This window comes from Strix uralensis, chromosome 3 (assembly GCF_047716275.1).
Source record: "Strix uralensis isolate ZFMK-TIS-50842 chromosome 3, bStrUra1, whole genome shotgun sequence".
NCBI lineage: Eukaryota > Metazoa > Chordata > Aves > Strigiformes > Strigidae > Strix > Strix uralensis.
The window spans coordinates 47153588-47167867 of NC_133974.1; the positions used below are offsets into that span (position 1 = coordinate 47153588).

Below are 14280 nucleotides of genomic sequence, written 5' to 3' on the forward strand. Positions count from 1 at the left end.
CCTGTCACCTGGCAGAACTCTTCCTCGCTCATCAAGCTGTCTGCTGTAAACCCCGTTTTTGGAGCCTCACTCTCCCTTATTTATGGAATGTAGTTGCCCACTTCAGCACTGAACAGGACACCTGATTTTATTTGCTTTAGTCCTTCAAAATTCAGGAAAAAACACTAAAGAAAGTGTAAATATGTAATCTATATGTATGGGGGGTGTGTGTGTACATGTATGTACATACATGTAAAGGGTAAACTTTAATTATGATCTATATAAATTGTGTCATTGCTATACTGGAAATATATTATACTATTTAGTATGCCTTTATAACCAGATTTACTGCATATATAATTAATACAAATTTGTGAATTTTTTTCTTTAGATTATCACCTTCAAAATGTAGTATGCATAAGAGAGGGATTTTGTTACTATATATCTCATTTTACACTGAAAAATCTAATCCAAAACAGTCTTATGGACATATTTTTATTAAACATGAAATATAACACATCCATCAATATTTGCAGCAGTTTTCAAGATCAAATTTTGTATTTTTCCCTATAAATTAAAAAAGTTGACTATTTAAACTACATTAATACATAGGCTACAGAACACTTTTCAAAATGAGGACTATAGCCCTAAACTTGCGCAAATCTTTTAGTCTTTTATTTTGATGTGTCAAAATTCAATTAACAATATGACTTCTGAAAGAAGAAAGATGCAACAAGAAAAGACAAATCTTCATAAAGGAGTAAGGCCACTGTGGCTAACTCTGTGTTACCAGAGTCAATACAGTAGTCACTTTCAATTTCCTGGTTGTCTTGAGGTTTGAAGTTGGTTCCACTAAGGCAAATGCATTTTTGGATGTCCAGAATGACCAGATGTCTTAGCTGCAAGACCAGTTCTTTTGAGTGGACTTTTCAGATCACCTTATTTCAGAGCCAGGTGACTCATAGCATCAGAGACCTCTGTTGTGACTTGTGCTGAAGTACTAGCGGGTATAATGTTCAGGTAAATATCGTACTGTTGGTCCATGCCAAGGTAACTGTCACTCATGAGATACAAGGTGTAGATACACCTAAAATGTAAAAAGCAGAATCATTAGTTTGGAAATTAGGTCTTGACTACTTGGAAATGATCATCATTAAGAGAACCGAATTTGTAAATTTGTCATACTTTCCAGGAGTTTCTGGAGTATAAAAAGCAACAGAAACAGTATTTCGATTTCTGACATATCCAGTTCTTTTCAGGGCGATGAGTTCTTTTTTATCGACTTCTCCCAATATCAAAAACCATCCTTCATCTTTGACTTTGGGGAATCGAGGAGCCACTGCTTTACTGTCTTGCTTTCCCTGTTGGGGAAAAGAAACAGCTTAGTAAAACTAGAAATTACCTTTCCAAAATGCCATTCTTCCTTGAATGAAAAACACCTCAAAACCACATTGTCGTGAGTTGTTATGTAAGACTATAATTTAGCCAGACTAAAATATTTTTGTTATTTCTTTCCAGAGGAAGGGTTTTTTAAAAAAATAAAATCACAGTCCACAGAGAAAAACCCAGGATACGAGATACTATTCCACTTACTTTGTAAGTTATTAAAACTCGAATGGAAATACTGTTCCCTTTTTGTAATTTCATCTAATATATTCCAAATGCTACTCTCTGCAGAAGTGTTAATTGTAAACCTAGTGTCTTTAAATAAAGCTAAACAATATTGTTCAAGATTAATATAAAGACAAAACAGCACTTGAAGTCTTTATTTGAGGTTGATATAGCAAAAGGAAAGATTATTTCAGTGATTCTTTAAGACAGTGACTTTACTGCTGAAAGCTGAAGATATAATGATGCACACTCCATCAGCATTCATTTCGTGTTCTGTAGATGGAAAGGTTTTACTGAAGATTTATACAGAAGAAAAAAGCACTACCACAGCCATGAAGCTTCAGAAACAGTTTGATCCAGCTGTTTCTTACAAAGGAGGGATCAAATTCTAGGAGAGGTTTATAAAACAGCGATCACTGCATGAAATGCTCCTGCTCCCTCCTTTTCCATGGCTTCTGGTTAGGAACAGCCTCTGTCAGTAACTGGCACAGCAAACGACTTATGGAGGAGCTTTGACCCTTTTTCCTTCCTACAAATGAGACAGTCTCCCCTTGAAGCTACGATGAACCTGCTGCTATAGTCAGGACAAGAAGTCTTTTGGGAAAAAATACTTTTCAAATAGAATTCTTTAACTAATGTAAGTTAACTTCAGGATTTACAACAGAACATATGTATCTCCATTGTTATTTTTATCAAAATGAAGTTGTCTTAAGAGTCTCAGAACTAATGTCTAAAACTGTTCTCTGCTCATATCTTGAATTCTTCTTCATATCTTAACAAAAATGCTGGTAATTATCATTCTTAGTTGTTTGAAATGTTAGAGAAATTCATTATCAAAATTATACTCATGGTGGTCCAAATGCCACTCATGGTATGCAAATGACAAAAAATGCCTCTACAAGTAAGTGATAGCTACAGTGTCAGCAGTGCCTGATTGGAATGTAGGAGGCAGGGTCTTAACTCTTCCAAGAGCCGACAAGCAGCTACAGTGAGTTACTGCTGCTACGGGCAGAGCAGCTGGAAACCTGTGCAGCTCCTGGTGTTTCCGGCTTGGCACAGAAGACTTGCTGAGGGCCCAGTGAGGTGACCAGCCCAAGAGGAAATGGGATGGGTTTTAACTGGGCAAAGGGGTGGCACTGAAATTTAGGTAGGGAAAGGACTTGTATGTAGAAATTGTTCTAGGAGCTGTTTAAAAAAGCATCACATGTAAAATACTAGGAGGGTATCCTCAGTGAAGGCCTGAGGATGTGTTACGAGTAGAAACATATTTATGGGTATGGGTCTGGTATGCACTTTGGAGGTACATAGGAATATAATAGGGAAGCTTATAAACTTGTTTGGGGAAGCACAATATGCAAGTGTATGAGTGGTATGAGTTTGGGGCTGGCAAGTACTTAAATATTGCCTGGGAAGTTATCATCTCTACAGTCACTGCTTATAGTACCCAAACAAATGAACTTTATGAGTTTCTGGTTTGTAAAAAAGAATGAGAGAATGTTTTCACTGACTTGAATTGGTCTAGAATTTTACCTTAAGAGTCTATTTACTATCCTATTGCAACCTGAAAAACCATTTGCTTCATTACTAACACAGAAAAGGCTTTGGAAGTGTTTATAATTTACATAATACTTAAACCATAAAAACCCCTGTTACGCTGTATAACATGCATTATTGATAGCATAAATGGATTATTGGAAACTTGTGCACCTGGGAAGGAAATGATAAATTAATCTACCTGATACCCCATCTGGGTTCTCTGCAGATTTATTTGGAGCACATACTCTTGATCAGCATGTAATTTGATCCATCTTTTGTCATCTCGTATGTCTGTTGTCAAAGAAGGAACAGGCACTTCGTTCTGTGGCTGAACTGGGTCATCCCAACAGCCCTTAATGCTCAGGCTGACATTTAGAATTGGCAAACGGCACAAGAAATTCCAAGCCTGTAGAAAAAACCAGATCCCTGTGGATTACAAGACAATCTATACAATCATTGTCACTGTAACAATAACAATTCAATGTGCAGTCTACATATTTATTCTATATTTTATTATGTATTAGAATATCATATATAATTGTATGACTCTCAATCATAAGCACAAAATACTTTTCATTAACCTCTTACTCTACTTTCTTCTAAGCAAATAAAACAAATGTGAAACTCCTCAAGCATGTTACACATGCCTCACTAAGATTACTGATGTCTGAACACAGGAAAAATTCCTTACCACTCCCGATTAAAGTATTTTTTCCCTGTAAGCCACTTAAAAACTAGTATAATTAAGTTTTAAATTAAACTTCCTTAGCATAATCCATAAAGAACAAGTCACTGCAGTGCTAATTAGCAATGGGCAAACCTCAGAGAGTTCAGAGGATCAGTTCAGATAATTAACCAAAAGTTCAACTGCATATCCAAAGTTATCCCTAGGTTTTTTTTTAAGGTTTTCTTGCATCGATCTTCACAGACCCTCCTTCTTACAGTCCTCCTGAGGAATCTTAAGTCTCTGTGGTTTCTCATGAACTGCAACAGGCCCTCAGTTTTCTCTCATCCTCGTACAGAGACCTGTTGTTAGAGGCATACAGTTTGTGCAGCTGAACACGGCACTCTCTTCAACCTTAAAGAGGCATCCTGGAAATGCAGCCCTATCTATCTCTCATTTTAGTCTCTATCAGACAAGGAAAAGAAGATCTGAGAAGCTATGACAAAAATGGAAGGGAAGTAATGCAGACTTTCATCTACTCAAAAGAAAATCAGCGTGTTCAACGCAATGAAATTTGTTAGGAAGAAGAAGTGGAAAAACGGCCTGTGGAATGGAGGCAGTCATTTGTGGCCTCACTATGGCTGAAAAAGATAGACGAGGCATGACAGCCTTTGTCTTTTCTCAGCAGAAAAAATCAAAAGACCAAGAACCACCTTCTGCCCTGCCCTCCCTTCCCTCCACCCCCAAAACAAAACAGGAATCACCACTTCACCCATGTTTTCAAACAACACGTGAAAAGCTAGAGGGTGGGAAGGAGAAGAAGGAAAGAAGAATACTGATCTTGGTAAAGAGCCAGCAGATGTCAAAATGGGAACTTGTGGGAATGAAGAGGGTAGGCATAGTCACATGGGCAATACTGGTATGGAACAGAAATGTTTTATCTGGAAAAAGACTATATTTTATTTTTCATGTATTGGTTTGACCATCTTGTGTTTCAGCAAAATCTATTTTGACTTAGATTGTGCTTGATGTGCCTCTGATTACTTTATCTGTGCTAGAAGATCTAGAGCCCTAATTAAAGCTCAGTTTGCTTTTTGGAGACATCATTGCCATGATTCACGCTGCCAATGGCGTATGTTAATATGTCACCAGGGATTCAGCAGCCAGGGTCAGCAGACCTAAGATCGCACTGCCGTAGGAAGAGGTGGTGCTGTCCCTCTCTCCAAGATCCTCTCCACCAGGTAGCTGTCTCCCTTGGCAGCCCCGACATGCTGGCACTGCCATGCTGTGACTGTGCAGCTGATAGATCAGCTCGCTAATCATTTTGGGGACAGCACAAATTTAGATCAGATTAAAGCTGATTGTGGAAGCATATTCTCTAATCCTGCGAGTATTCTGAATAAGCATAAACCTTCAGTGCCACTGAAAGCAGTGGCCCAGCCTCCTCCCCTGCTGGCACAAGCATTTATGTAGTCACTTGGCTACAGGCCCTTTTGACTGCCAGTGAGAGGGTTGATATGATCCCTCCTCCCCTGGTCCCCAGATGCTTGTTCCCACCTCCTCACCCAAACCAGCCTCAGCGTTTGTGCAGCTGTGCAGTGAGCCAGGTCAGGAGAGGTGAAAATGGCACGGGGAGGGCAGGACTGCCCATTTTGGCTGCAGTGCAGACTTATGTCGGATTAAAATGGCTGCATTACCAGAGTCTGGCTGAACTGAATGAGAAAACTGATTTAGGCTAAAACCTAATCTCTCTCTCTCTTCCCTCTTCTGTGTGCTGCATGAACAGCTGTGTCTGTTCAATGGAGAAGGTGGGGAGGGCCAGCTGTGAGCGCTCGGAAACTGCAGTGTAAAAGCAGGGGACACCGATGAATTGCACTGATGTTCTTAATATGCCTTAGCTAAGAAAGGACAGGAAAATTGTAACAGAAAATAAACAGCTAGAACCTTAAGGGAAAAGATATCCCTCTTTGTCCCAGCTCTGAAAGGGAAGAGGGCGAAAAAAAGGCAGCACCTTGAAGAAGGAGAAAAAACACCACAGACATTCTTAATTCATGTGCTGCCAGGATTTTACTACATTTTACACAGAAGACCCTATAAAATCATCTCCAACAGATCCCATTGGATGAGACAACTTGAGTAGTAACACCTTAACTGGCAAACGATTTTGTTTGTTGTAAAGGTTTTTAAGATGAAGCTTACTGTAGGAACTGTACAGACCTACTGTGTGAGACTGTCTGTGCACCAAAGCAGTGTACTTCTGCTGTGTTCAGTAGAGGCACCCTAATATGTACCAACCCAGTGATCACCCCCTCGGTTATACTTTAAGACATCATTTACCTGGAAAACTTTTATCTGTACCATCTCAGAGGACAAGACCTGTTACAATTATGTTAGAATAAAGTTTAGTTTCAGCAGAGATCACAACGTATTAACTCCTTTAGTGGTGTTACCTGTTGCTCTGTTGAAGACTATGATTTGGTCTGGTTTATACCATACAACCCCAACATATTCTGTTCGTCAAAGGCTATCATGTTCTCATGTAGCTTTTACAGTGCAAACAAACCAAAGTAACTCCGAGTAACTTTCTAATTAGATAAGAAAGTAGTTATAATATGTCATTCTCCAGGCCTTGTGTATTTCAAAATTAAAGGCAAAGTTAGTACTGGTTGATCACTGATACAATATGGACAGCGAGCTGCCTTTTTATCATCCATGCAACATGGAGAAAATGAAGAAATGTTTTTCTTACTGAGGAAAAAAAGGCAAGCAGTAGCAGCTGAAAATGAAGAAGAAGATTACAGGAACACAGATACTTCCAGAGTAAAAGCAGCTAATACTACAGCAGGGATATTTTTTTCAATTTTGAAGTTTATTTTTTCTCTTTCAATAATATAAATATCAGCTTAGTATTTTAAAAGGTGCCTAATGCCTAAGTGACTTAGTGAAAAAGATTTGTTAAAGAAATATGATTCAGAATGAATCACTGAAACAAACATAAAGCTTAGGCTAAAGATCAGAGTTACAGTCTAAATAGTTTTGAATTTAGGCTGTCAACTTTTAAAGCCCTGCTGACTTTCAGTATTTAGGATTATAACTAACTTTTTGAAAATTAAACTCAGACTCCCATGTCACTTTGGTATTTCTTGACAATTTACTTTTTTGCTGTACAGGATGACAAAAGCACATATTATCTCCTTTCAAATATATCAACATGCCCAATGTGTGCATGTACATATATACACTATATATATATTTACCTACCAAACCCATAGCTTCAAATCATAATCACATGAGAAATTCTTCATGAACCTTTGATAACATCATTAGCATTTCTGCCAATAATCTGTCTCCCCAGGACTTAGCCTAATATTGCAAATCCATGAACAGCTTCAAGAGCTGCTATTTAAAAATTAATTACCAATCTGCTTAAAAGACATTTTCTTCTTTTTAGATGTGAAATTTCTTTCTTTTCCTGTGTGCCTCAAATTTATGTAAAGCTCAAGCTGTTTTTACCAGTTTCATGCTAGTAACAGGTTTAAGATATAGGTTCAATATCCTGTGAGGGAGAAGTAAAAGGTTTGTTAGGAAAATAATGCTTTTGGCATTTTAGTGGTGTACTTACCACTTCATTTGACTTTGTTTGGGTCTGGTACCAGAATGTTAGTCTTAAACTCTGTAATCTTATATTCTTTCTTTATAGAAAATTTATCATCAAGATGCATTCTTTATTGAAGAATTTTACTTTTGGTTGGCCCCTAAGTGTCCACTGAAAGACTACATATGAAGACACTCAACAGGCAGTCTCAATATGAATTTTAATTCTGTGCAAGGCACTACAATAGTTTTGTTTTCTGAAAAAAATGCTGTAAAGAATATAAAATGTTGGTATAAAGGTTTCACTTTTGCAGTGACCTGGCTAATACAGTCATGGCTTTGCTATATCCAGTACAGCCCTTCCCAACTCATGCAAATGAAACTTTCTCCTTATACCATGCTAAGACACTATGTTTTTTCCTCATATACATCTGTATTTACAAACATAGATATATAGAGGCATAGAGTCATTCACAGCGTGAACATACACACCACATACACACAAGCTATTTTTGAAGAAACTGCTAAGACATTTCAATACCAGCCAAACATATTTATCTGAGGATTAATCTTCATCTATTGAATCAGACGAGAACACTGCCATGCATACAATTATTTAATTAGCAGCCAAATCCTCTGCCAGTCAGCAGCCGTTCCAGGCATACTGATGGGGCAGTAGATGCAAATCTCACAGTAGTACTGCTTTTTCTCATTACTACTGCAATTAGCACTTAAATTGATGCTTTAAACATACTAATTTCTGGAATAATTCAGGATTTGTATGTTACCTGGGATCGCCTCACTGCAGAGACGACACCAGATTGCTACGCAAATTGAAGCACTTTTGAGCCAAATAACCATCATCATATCAGACAGAGCCAATTTGCATTTGCTTTTAAAGATAACAGAATGGCAATTTATGCAAATAAATTAAGTAAGTTTACTTCTGAGTTCTCCCTGAACTAATTATAACAATGTTCTAATTTTTTATCACATCTAAAAGTTGGACTGAAATCAATGTGTATTATGTTAGAAATCTGTTGTTAAAGGAAGCCTTGTTTTGATGTCAATACATTTTCTTAATTCAAAATTCTGATGTTAATTTAGTTAGAAATGCAGATGTCTGTTATAGACATTTAAGTACTTTTCTTCTTGTTTGCGTACCAGTAAAAGGTTTAACTGAAGCTGAACAGTCAAACGCAGGACATATTGCTGTCCTTTTAAATATTCAAATAAAAAACATTTGAAGTATAGCTTTTGAAGTTTTCATCTTTCGTACATTTATTTGAAATCAATAGGCTTAGCATGAGATGAATACTATGGAATTTATCTGTCCTTTGCTGGGAATGGCTTGAAAATCAAACTGAAAATAAGACTCTAGCAGCCTCAACATTTTGGAATGGTATTTTTTTCTTCCCCCTTGGAAGTGTGAAATTTCCATCTGCTTTTTTTGTTTCAAATATAAAATGAGTGCTGGATCTTTTACTAAGGGTATTCTCAGAAAAAATGGTGTTTGACAGACCACTTCAGGAACCAGCTACGATGACATTTGCAATGCATGTATTCCTAGTGCATAGCTGGCTATGAAAAGGTGGATAACACTCAGCAGATTGAATGACCTAGAGAAGCATCTTTAGAGCAGAGAGATGTGGTAATATCAGCCATAAACTAGACTCTGTTACTGGTTAGCCAGGAATAAGTGAAAATAATATTAAGAAAACAGGCAGAGAAGAACCTTTGTAAAGCTAGCAGTACCTTGAAATTAGAGCAATGAATGTGTTGCACTTTATACAGAACATTACATGATATTTGCTGAAGGGAAGTGAAGAGAGTATTTCTTTTCCCAGCTACTCTTCCTTTCCAATCACATAGATAATGACCATGGATAGAAAGTATTACCTGTGAAATGTGTGCTGTTTGCAATTCACTGTCCACAATGGAAGCAAAAACGTTCTCTTTTCCTTCGCAGGCAGCCATCAGTTCGGGAAGACACTCGATAGGTCCTTGGTAACCTCCATGCACACTCTTCCTTTTGCCTTGGCTCCACTTCCTGATACAGACAGCAAAACATATGCCCAGGGAGGGAAAGCAAACATTTGTTTTCAGTTGTTTTGGTGGTAAAACTTGATACTGGTTTCTGTTACTAAATGCTGGTTATTTATCTTTGGGCAGCATTAATTATTGCATCATCTAGGCATCTATAGAGCTTAGCATTATCTATGATATTAAGATGGATACTAATGTATTTTTATAATGGATTAAAATAAAGAGATAATTAATATAGAGAGTTAGATTTGTTAGGACTTGGAACCGTTGCAGTGATCTCTTGTTAATTTGTCTGGAATCATAGTTCTCAAAATAACCTGTGGGGGTTAATTAATCAATGAATATTGAAAACAGGAACAGAAACTCCATTTGGGAAAGCATCACTGTGAAAGGAGTTCTGCTTCTGATGCATTAATGAACATTCTCGGGCACAACAATGACATTCAAACAGAATAAGCAGTCAGAAGTGGAATGAAATTGCAAACCTGCCGATGCTTAGAAGAATCACATACCGAAAAAGGTAAAGGTGTTGTGGCTCTATATTGGGCAAAGTAAGCAGGGAAGAGTCATGTATCCATCTACCCTGAACCACCATCTGCACCAGACTGGTTATATTCAGAGCAGTCACCAGCCAGCCGTGATGTGCTGCAACATCCAGCATTGCCTAATCAAAGGAGACACATATAAAAAAAAGAGAATGCAAGTATAATTGTGTACCTGGTTCATACAAGTAAGAGCATTTATTTAATGTTTAATGTACAGGAATTTCTAGGCCTTCAACAGAGGAATTTACTTCAACCTCTACTGATGGCAGCAGGCACCTTTTGAATTGACCTTGAAAAAAGATGGATTAAATCCTGCATCATGATCATCATCAACTCTCACCCTTGAAAAGGTAATTTCTATCATGTTTTTGGGGGTGAGAGCAGAAGGTGGGATCTTTTCCTTACAAATAACCTCTCTTTTACATAATCCAACTCAGAATGAAAGGAATAAATCTCAAAGTTTACTCTAGTAAACTGAAGTATTGGTTTATAATTTGACATGAGAGGTTTGCCGGAATGACACAATTATTAAAAAAATCTTTAAACTATTTAAGAACAACAACATATTCACGTTTGTTCAATTATCAAGTTATTACTCCTATTTTAACCTAAGGACTTAAAAAATCTCTTGAACTGGACTAGATAAAACCACTAAAATTTAGTTTAATGAGCATTTTTGAAGGTTTGTGCACTGACACCTAACCTGAAATCTTGAAGAAAGATTACAGAATAGCTAATAGTTTACCTAGGGTGAGTAAGAGCAGTCAGAAATAACATGAATTTCACCCTTTGCATTGTAAATGACTGCCTTGAGAATGAGGGATGCTTGGCTGTTTCTCCTTTGGCATCTTTATCCTGAATCTGAAAAGCTTTCCCAAAGTACATAAAACTCCCAAGCAAATGAAAATCCCTATCCAGCTACACATCACACTTTAAAGTGTTAATCATCATCCTGCCTTCCATGTCTCATGAGTTTCTGTTCTGTTTCTACTTACTGTGTTTTTGACAATACAAGTAGAAGGTATACTATAAGTACCACCAGCATAAGGATCTAAATTGTCAAAATTCATTATGGATTGTGCATTGCGAGTGGCCCTATTGACATGAAAAAATTGTTATGCTTGCTTTTTTCCTGACTGGACTTAAATTCTGTTTGGTTAGTCTGAAAGAGAATTTAAAGAGTTCTTCCAAAGGAGAAAGGACCAAACATGAGCTTTTGTTTCCAACATAAACTTTTTTTATTAGTAAATGCAGTTATTTGAATATATAGTATACTTTTCACCCTGTCTAGAGTACATTAAAACAATTATTATGATTTATAGAAACATTTCAGCTGGTGAAGAAAATGATGCTATAATATATTAGTTGTCTTGCTTATTTTGTTGTTTAATACCATTATGATCACAATAAAGTGTGGGTCCTCATATTACAACACTCTAATTCAGTAGGAAGCCATGTATTTAAAAGTGGTTTGCCATGTAGGAAATCTGGAGTTTGATTAAAATACTAGAAAATGTTTTTTAGGAAAGCAAGAAAAGAGTCTGGTATACTGAACAGTTTCAACACTTCTTTAAATACCATCTTCTTCATATTAGGAGAGTTGTAGTTTGATTTTAGGACTAGGCTTAAGATGTTTCCATGGGTTTTTCTTTTAAAGACAAATGATATTGTTTGATACTTCCTTAGACAGCAGATACCTGCATCATTTTAACTTATTTTCCAGCCACTAGTGTAATGAGGAGAAGCTGTCTATGTAAGTCTTTACATTTAATCAAATGTTTTACAGACAAACAAAAGGCAGCATTTACTTAAGGCAAACTAAACAGTGAAATCTTCTTTAAACAAAGGAGTTGTTTACACATGCAGAGCTTTTTCAATTAAATTACACTGAATCTGGAGAAATACTGAGTTTAAAGACAGAAGTTAGTTTCAGTCCTGGCCAGTCACACAGTTTATTTTAGCAGTTTACAATGCAATTTCAACAGGTTTTATTCCAGATCGGGGTGATAAGATCAGTGACACTTAAAAAAATATTTAAAGTGTTACCTTGTATTACACAAATGCTGTCTCATTTCTCATAAATTGTGGATAAAGTGCCTTTCAGCTAATAAAGACCTAGATTTAACATTTGACTTGCCTTTTTTAAAGGAAGAGCAATACCACCCTGAAACACACTAATAACATTCCTAGTGACCCTAGAAATAGTACCTCACAGCACAACATTAGTGGTTTTCTTCTTCTGTCTTTTCACTTGGCTTGACAGGGTGATTTCCAGGTATGATTATTTTTAGCGAATAGAAAATAAAATTATGTTAGAAATCACATTTGAAAGGAGCAGCTTTATGGCCTGTAGATTTATGTGCTGATTCACATGATTTTATTCAGATAAAAAGAGAATTGTTCTCAGCATGTATCAGAGTGAGGTCTGTTCTTTAAACTTAGAGGATGAGTCGCTCTTTACCCACTTCCACATTTTTTAATATATTGAAGCCTACACATACGGTACAGTTCGTGTCTCTGAGCATGTTGCTGAGACAGGATGGTATCTCTCTGCTATTCTCCACTACCTGATTCTTCTTTCCTTTCTGCTGTTCTGACATAGCCTGAAACAGCATGTTTCTCAGTGATGAAACTGCTGTATATATGTGAAGAATAATGGGTGCAAAGATATCCTGTCCTTTCCATGAGCAGCAAGAAGAATACAGTAAGTTGTATTTTTAGTCAGCATGAAGCAGTGGTATTTTCATAAAATGCTTCTGAGGATACATGCATAACACTGTTTTCATTGTTTTCTTTTTTCTCCTTAAAATCTATTCCCCTACCCCCATTCCTTTTAACAGAGGTTTGAAAGAGGAAAGGAAGAGAGAAGACGTAAGAGAAAGATAAATCTAAAACAAGCTATACACTGAAATTAACTGGAGGATCCTTTCACATAGAAAATCTCCTAGAAATTGATAGAGGCCTACAGATAGATATCCCGTAGGGAGTAAGGAAAGCCTGTGTGTGTGAGACTCTGTGTTCCACATTGTTATAATGAATCCACATGGCAAATCCTCTTTTCCTCCTTATTTTCTGCTTCTTCACCCATAGAATTTATTCACAGCATCTCTATCTGGATGTGAAATCCAAGACAGTGACATTGTGAAAAAGTCAGAACAATGGTAAAGTTGGCTTGTTTCATCTGCTGCCTTGGAAACCCGCGCATGTTTCATTTTCCACTAGGTGTAAAACACACAGATGCTTGATACTTAAATGCTTATTGAAATTCCTATAAATACTCATGATAACCAATTGAGTCATTCCCCTATCTCCATATTAGTTATATATAATGTAGCAACTAAGTAAAGAAAATAATATAAAAGACAAAAGAAAAATTATAAATATTTAATACTTATGTTAGCTGATGAGTATTTAGTCTCTCCATTTTCTCCAGTTGCTACTTGTTTAGTTTGTTGCTGTTGTTTTTAAGTACAAACCAGTATAACTTTCTAGAAATTTGTGGCTTCTTAACTTTAACTCTTATTTGGCAACTAAGTAAGTAATTTCAAGTATCTTACAGTTGATAAGATTGCAACAGATTAAGAATAGTATTCTAAAACTGAGAAATGGCACAAATTGGTTATCTGCCTTTCTAGCCTCAGAATTTCATGCCAACACAGGATAATTTCATCATAGAGAAAAAATTAAGAGGACAGTGAGTGCAAAAAGTGAAACAACAAAACTATAAAGATGCTTTTACTTACAGAAAAAACATAAAAGTATTTTTTGGTTTGCCAACAAGTTAAAAAAACAACCACCCTAAGCCCACCACTTTTTAATCTGAAGTGGAAAAGATGGGGTAAATAGTGGAGTCAAGGGAAATATTGCTTGTTATAATGAAAAATACGTTTACCATCATCTTATTTGGGTCTCTTCCTACACTTAGGAGAACAAAAGCCTATACTGAGATGGGTTTTAATGAAAGAATCAGGTGTTAGCTTTTAAGCCTTTTAAGTGTCATACTTGGACAACCACAAAGTAATAATAGCAATTAGTGACACATCCTTTAACATTCTGTCTGTCATTATCAAAAATATACTTGCTTGTACCAACAAGACAAGCAACAAGCCATAAACCATGGCAAGGGTAGGACAAAAAGGCTGATGCTCAATAACTGATTGATGTAGCTATACCTGTTAGGTACAGCAAATATTTTCATTTTGATGATCTTTAGAACTGAATGTCAAAATGTTTGGATCAAAATCTTGCTATTTCTTTCTTCATTCCAGGAGTGCATTAATACAAAACCCTCATCAGCATCTATTA

At 36.5% G+C, this 14280-nt stretch overlaps 1 protein-coding gene across 3 annotated transcripts in view; it reads right to left on the bottom strand.

The window, feature by feature from the left end:
- Nucleotides 1-455: 455 nt before the first annotated feature.
- The window catches only part of ASCC3 (activating signal cointegrator 1 complex subunit 3), a 288803-nt gene continuing 274978 nt past the window's right edge, over nucleotides 456-14280 (bottom strand). For all 3 annotated transcript variants that reach the window (XM_074862160.1, XM_074862161.1, XM_074862162.1), the window contains 5 exons: nucleotides 9943-10094; nucleotides 9284-9434; nucleotides 3326-3532; nucleotides 1165-1340; nucleotides 456-1066 (listed from right to left, as the gene is read on the bottom strand). In XM_074862160.1, the coding sequence (XP_074718261.1) occupies nucleotides 919-1066; nucleotides 1165-1340; nucleotides 3326-3532; nucleotides 9284-9434; nucleotides 9943-10094 (834 nt within the window). In that variant the 3' untranslated portion in view covers nucleotides 456-918. The remainder of the gene's footprint in view (nucleotides 1067-1164; nucleotides 1341-3325; nucleotides 3533-9283; nucleotides 9435-9942; nucleotides 10095-14280) is intronic.